At 34.4% G+C, this 6,941-nt stretch overlaps 1 protein-coding gene across 1 annotated transcript; it reads right to left on the bottom strand.

Moving 5' to 3' along the window:
- Positions 1–224: 224 nt before the first annotated feature.
- Positions 225–6,936, bottom strand: LOC100187072 (transient receptor potential cation channel subfamily A member 1 homolog). The gene is made up of 11 exons (XM_018815326.2): positions 6,510–6,936; positions 5,051–5,106; positions 4,338–4,432; positions 4,192–4,239; positions 2,991–3,081; positions 2,657–2,828; positions 2,173–2,264; positions 1,779–1,979; positions 1,108–1,266; positions 576–738; positions 225–430 (listed from the first exon to the last, which is right to left on the bottom strand). Exons 1-11 carry the CDS (start codon positions 6,592–6,594, stop codon positions 225–227), a joined length of 1,368 nt encoding a protein of 455 aa, XP_018670871.1. The 5' UTR covers positions 6,595–6,936.
- Positions 6,937–6,941: the final 5 nt, after the last annotated feature.

The raw sequence follows: 6,941 nt of genomic DNA, 5'->3' as shown, positions 1-6,941 counted from the left end.
AAACATTAGTGATGTCGTAGTTAATTAACATAATATTATTTATCTCTTTGAATATGATAGCGAAGATCAAATTAATTAAAACAATGAAGGAAAGGGAATTAGTAGCAAAAAGATAATTAATTAATCCGAGATATTTTGTGACCTTAAAGACAAACTCTCTTGTTTCATTTCAATCAAATATATTAAACAATTGTAACAATAAATAATCAACCAAAGTAATATCGTCACCAAGTTATGAGGAACTCCACCACCGCATCTTGATTGTATTGAGCGGCTAATATAAGAGGCGTCGACCCGTTGTCGTCACGTGTGTTTATCTTCGCACCTTTCCTTATAAGTAGTTGAACAATATCTAGATGTCCGTGCCGTGCCGCGAGGTGCACGGGTGTCTCGTGGTTGTTGCGACGAGCGTTCAGTGCCGCTGTGTTCCCTGGAAAGGATAGAAATAATATATATTTGGAAAAAAGTCAAAACTTCCAAAAAATGAGAGTTTTTATGCATATTTATATGCTGTAAATAAGTTTTGGCGGGTAACGAACAAAATATTTAAGAAATACACCCAGTGTTGTACTTACTGTTAATCAATGAGCAGTTTATGATATACTCAGTCACCGGTAGGTGACCACTATCCACGCTAAGATGCAACGCGGTGTTCCCGTCGTTATCTCTCTCATCTAACATATCCGATAGTTTACCTCGCGATTCACTCTTGGCGTGCTCAAGTATTAACTTCACGATCTGTAGAAAAAAGTGGAAAATTTTCTCTCCGTTTTGTTGATGTTGGGGTAATGGAAAACTCTCGCATAAAATAGATCTTCTGGCAATGCTAATTATCTTAACATACCATATGTTAAACTTTAAACCACAAAACAAATACTTTCGAAAAATTTCCTTTCCATTTACGTTCATACACCAGGCTTTTACTCAGTGCTCTGGTATCGATATAACTTATCTGTAATATTTGGTTTGCTACAAACCAGGGTATTACGTGCGTAAACGAAAAAAAACACCCACAAGATCTCATCAGAAAGTGCCATATTTTGCGAACTATATGGACAGGGGTTTCTATGTTAGGATATATCACGTGTATAAGATCTCTATACCAACCTGTAGATTCCCCTCAGCTGCCGCGAACTGTAGTGGCGTCCCATCATCCCCGTCACGACAGCGAATGTTCGCCCCGCTATCTATAAGCGATCGAGCGATGTCTACATGTCCATATATGGCCGCGATGTGGAGGGGAGTCATTTGTTGTTTGTCCGTTGCCTGGGGGGGGGGGGGATTAAATTATATTGCAGTTTGTAACTAATAACATGGGAGACATATGTATTCGGAATGTTTTAGTGTGGAAATTATCTTAAATTACTTTCAATTTAGATTTAAACAATGTTATAAATGTGAAGAGTAAATTATACTACCGTTTGTGACTGATATTCTTGTTGACTTTATGCATTAATGAAATATAAATAATATATAATTAGGAAAATAAGTATTATATTGTGTCACTCGCCAGGGTTCCGCACCCAGAAAAAAAAAAAATAATTACTAACAAAGTTACATACGTGGTAACTTGTAAGTGGGCACGAGGTGTATGGAACAGAACACCCGTGTTATAACGACTGTCGTTTCCCCGCCATGCGAGGATAAATAAGTTACATACGTGGTAACTCGTAAGCAGGCACGAGGTGTATGGAACAGAACACCCGTGTTATAACAACTGTTGTTTTCCGGCCATACGTCGATTAATAAGTTACATACGTATACATGAACCAGCCCACCTCAATAGCGATCCCCTTACAATCCATCAACTTCTTCACACAACATAAGTTCCCTCTCACCGACGCGTGGTGTAACGCCGTTAAACCATAGAAATCTTTACCATTAACCCGAACACCTGCCGCTATTAGGAAGTCGAGCACTTTAAGATTCGCTTCTTGAGCCTCACGTCCGTCGTCTTCGCTCGACCCATCCGATGAATCCTGTTTGTTAACGAACAGAAAAACAGAAATCTCTTTTTAGGCTTTTTAACAAAAATCACTTTTTCATTTTTAAACAAAAATTTTTAACTGAAATCTTTTCTTTAAATAAGATTGTTAAAATACATGATATCGTACATTCGTCAAGAACCTCGAATTTGACCTAACCTTATCTTAGAAAACATAGAAATCTTACATAATCAGGGGCGTCAATTCTTTCTTTCTTTGGTTTATATTTGGCCACAAGGTGGAGTGCTGTGACGTCGTCCTCTCCCGGTGCGTGGATGTCTGTGAGAAGAAGGGACATAGAAATCATATTAAATGGTATAATAAACATGAAAATCATATTAATTATTGCAATAAACATAGAAATCTTAATTTTAAATATAATTAATTATGATGATGGTATCCTGATCTAGTTCTCATAAAGTTAATTGCAATAACTTTAGATATTTATGTTGTGTATTTAGTTTTAATTATGAATATAAAGTTACAATTATCAAGTATACACTCAATTGGCACCAAAGTGACATTACAGCAAGAATTTTAAATAAAAAAGCACAAAAACCCAAATTACACTACAGTAGATACTTTATCAAGTTTACCCAGTCTTTTAAATACTAATGATACAGTTTTAGTATAAAAACAATATTCCAGAAGATGCATAACCCCCAACTCACCTGCTCCTCGGGACACCAACAAACGACACATTTGCAGATGGTTGTATCGCGCAGCGTAATGTAGGGGGGTGAACCGATCCCCATCTTTCTTGTTCAATCTTTTAGCGGCACGCGACGGGGTAAGACGGTCCAACAACTTTACCATCAAGTCAACGTCCCCGTCCCGCGCAATCTATAGATATCATTGTTTAACATAGATATCATATTAATACAACATAGATATCATATAAAGTTATAGATACAATATACAACAAAAAAACTAAAATAAACTTCGATTAAAAAATAACATTATATTTCAACAACAAGCAGAATGTAACATAGATATCATATAAACCTGGTGCAAACTATGTTCATCGGGATCAACGTTTTCGAGTCGTTCTAAAGGTTGTTGCAACGAATCCACACGAGTTGGACCATGGTGGAGGCTGTGGGGGGGGTTGATGTGTAAGTGTTATTGCAATTTATTTATCCTCGCGCAAAACAACTAACGGCAATTGCCACAACTCAGTGGTCACTAATGGGTTGTCCAAATTATCAGTCATACATAAAACCAATCACCCACAAAGTTACATACATGGTAACTTATAAGCGGGCATGAGGTGTATGAAACAGAACACCCGTGTTATAACGACTGTCGTTGCCCCACCATGCAAGGATATATAAAGTTACATACGTGGTAACTTGTAAGTGGGCACGAGGTGTATGGAACAGAACACCCGTGTTATAACGACTGTCGTTGCCCCGCCATGCGAGGATAAATAAGTTACATACATGGTAACTTGTAAGCGGGCATGAGGTGTATGCAACAGAACACCTGTGTTATAACGACTGTCGTTACCCGCCATGCGAGGATAAATAAGTTACAAACGTGGTAACTTGTAAGCGGGCACGAGGTGTATGAAACAGAACACCCATGTTATAACGACTGTCGTTACCCGCCATGCGAGGATAAATAAGTTACATACAACTCAAAACAATCCTGTTTCAACTTTATGTGTTAATTTGAAAACATATCAAAACTTACTCCTGAATTGAACCCAAAGCCCTTCTTATTCTCTCCATAGAAACCGACACTACGTAACTTAACTGATATTTTCATGAAATATTTGGGACGAAGATAAATAGGTTGTTCATGGTTGGGTGGGCAAGTACAATAGGGGTGTTATGTACATTGTGTATGGGTGGGCATGAAACATACATGCGGCTCTAGCTGTATTTGTATTTATAGAAACGTGTTTTAACTAAAATATTTTTAATTAACAAAATTTATTAAAACTTTATCTCATTAATATTTATAGCAAAGATCAAATTGCTAAAACAACTTTTGTATTCAATCTAATATATTGAGATAAACAAATATTTTAAATATTAATTACTAATTAACTCAGTGGTAAATGCCTCATGTTTTTATTTTAAATTTTCAAAACAAATTTTAAAACAAAATTTCACAAAAATTTTTAATTGATCAAATGTTTCAATTTATTTATTTAGCGTTTTTTAACAAATAATAATGTCATAATATATTAGAAACTTACTTTTTAAATGAATCTAACACCTCTCTAGCTTTTTGTGGATTAAGCTCTCTGTATTAATACAATAATTGTAAGTTAGTAGAAAAAAAATTAAACAAAAACATTTGAAAGCATAAGAAAGGAGGGATGTTTTTATTTGATTGACTTACCCATGGAGTTTGGGGTTATCTGGCGCATCCCCTTGTAACATGGGGTTGACGTGGGACTCGTTGATGTGCGAAAACGAGGTTTGTTCCATTCTCTCCTGGGGGGAAGGAAGGTAATAAATTTGTTTAGGTTTGGTAAAAAAATAATTAAATAAATAGTTTACAAAAAAAATGCAAAACGTGATTGAACCTCAAAATGTACAGTCCGGGTGTTTTAACAAAATATTTTGGGATCGTTAAAGAAGAGTTATTAATTTAATGCTTCGTTTACATTAGCGAAAGTCAGTAAATTTAAAACAAAAGACGGTGGTTAAAAACATGCTCGGGTGACTTCTTGAATCTTCACACACAAAATGTAGTGTGTTGTAGAAATTACATACAGTGTACATTAATATGGTAGCCACAATATACTAATGTAAACAAATAAGACGTTACGTGCAATTAACATTCATCAATATAAGATGTAACAATATCTACACATAATGAATGTAATTTATCCTCGCATGGCGGGGCAATGACAGTCGTTATAACACATGTGTTCTGTTTCTTACACCCCATGCAGCTTACATATAAACAAATTATAATTCTGTTTCATCAAATATTAATTAAATGACAATTTTCACATCGAAAGTGTGACAAAACAAACATATTATGATGTCATAAATCAGATTAATTACATGTAATTGTTAATTAGTTTAATTAATTAATATATTTACCTTGAATTGATTATTATGTCCGTTTGCATCAGAAGGAACAACCTTCGCCATTTGTTCTACAAAGCATGGGGTGATTAAGGTTTAATATAAGTTTTAGAAACATCTCTGAAAAATATTAAAGTCTTGTTAAATACAACTTAACTTATATAAACACCTGTGAAAAGTGGTGCAACTAATTCAAGGTTATTGTTTCGTTGACAATTTATAAAACTACTTGTCAAAAATACTATGTTGGTCAAATACAACTTCATCTTTACAATTACAAAGTATTTAAAATACATTCAAACTTATTTCTGTGATACAATACTGAAACAGCGTGCACTGCCTGTTCATGTACAACAACTCGCTGCGTTACTATGGGGGAAAGTATATTAACTATCAACAAAGCGGTGGAATGTTTCTGGATGACTAATCCCATGAGTTTCCTATCGAGTTTCAATCCTAGGGGAGAAGTGGAGTTAATTTAATTTAATCAATATTGTAGTCTGTAACTTGGTGGATAGTAACCTCTTTTACACTGATGATGGACCAAGTTACTGTCTGGATACTAAACTCATGATCAGCAGATGTTTCGGACAGTAACTTGGTGGATAGTAACCTCTTTTACACTGATGATGGACCAAGTTACTGTCCAAAAATCTTAAATCGAAACGAAACACATAAATCCAACCACCACAACTTACAATGAAGTAACTATGACCAAACAAAGGATTTAATGAATCATCAAAGCAAACAATGGGTTACTGTTACATCAACGAACCTTAAACAATCACATAAACTGTGAAGAAACAATGGCAATGTTTGGCCAAGACACCACAATATAATGTGGGATAAAATAAATATAAATATTGAAATATTTTAAATAAAATTATTTTCATAAAGTATTTAAAAAAAAGTTTTAACACAAAACTTACTTTTAATTATCGGAAGTTATGTGTTTATATGTGATTCAAATAATTTTAAATTTAATTTATAAAATTGCACCTTCATTAAAGCTTTATTTTAACATTTCATTTGCCCCAAGGCAGGAGTTAAACATGATACTGAGTTGTAGACAATTCTTATTCTACATTAAACTCAGCTTGGTAGCAAGAGCATTAGGTTATCAGCTTTGCACTGAGTGTTCCGCTGAGTGTTCAATATGTTTTACACATAAGTTAAAAGCCACCCAACCACCCGTGTATTTAACTATGGTGACAACGGCGGCAGAATTTAACAATACTGGTTAGAAGTAATGCCATAAAATTGGGGGAAAACCAAAAATTGGCAAAACTTAAACCTTTAAATGTGGCCCTAAATTGCCACAACGTGCTTTACAGCTAAATACCAACAAAGTATTGGCAACTATTTTTGCAAAAATAAAAAAAGGGCAAATTTTAAATCAAATCTAAAATTAGAAAACAAAAGTCCAAAAATGGTTTTCTAGTCAACACAACATCTTTTACACAACCACACCCACCAGTAACGTTGGTCGTTTCATCCACTTTCCCAGGGAGTAGAACCTCACTGGATGAACGGGAATGGCTCGATGATGACGAAGACATCACATGGCTTGGCTAGGCTGGGTGGAACAATAACACTAACTCAACATAAAAATATATTTACCAAAAAAATATATTTAGCGGCTTCTAAAATAGTCAAGCCATATATAGTTAAAATTAACTTTATTATATTACATCATTTAAAACAAAAAAACACCTAAATGTGTTTTTTAAATAGCATTTAAAAAGTCGTTTTCTAACCTAGCTATCAACTGAATAAATAAAATATTATTTTTCCCATGGTAACTCAATTATGGGTGGTTTATATTTGCACAAACTAACAATAAAGATTGTTAAAGCAAACATAAGGTGTTTGGTTGAACTGATTGTGCATTGGCTTATACAAACAC

The sequence above is a fragment of the Ciona intestinalis genome, unplaced genomic scaffold (assembly GCF_000224145.3).
Source record: "Ciona intestinalis unplaced genomic scaffold, KH HT000063.1, whole genome shotgun sequence".
Lineage (NCBI taxonomy): Eukaryota > Metazoa > Chordata > Ascidiacea > Phlebobranchia > Cionidae > Ciona > Ciona intestinalis.
The sequence above is the reverse complement of the archived record's forward strand: the minus strand, read 5'-3'. Positions and strand labels throughout refer to the sequence as shown.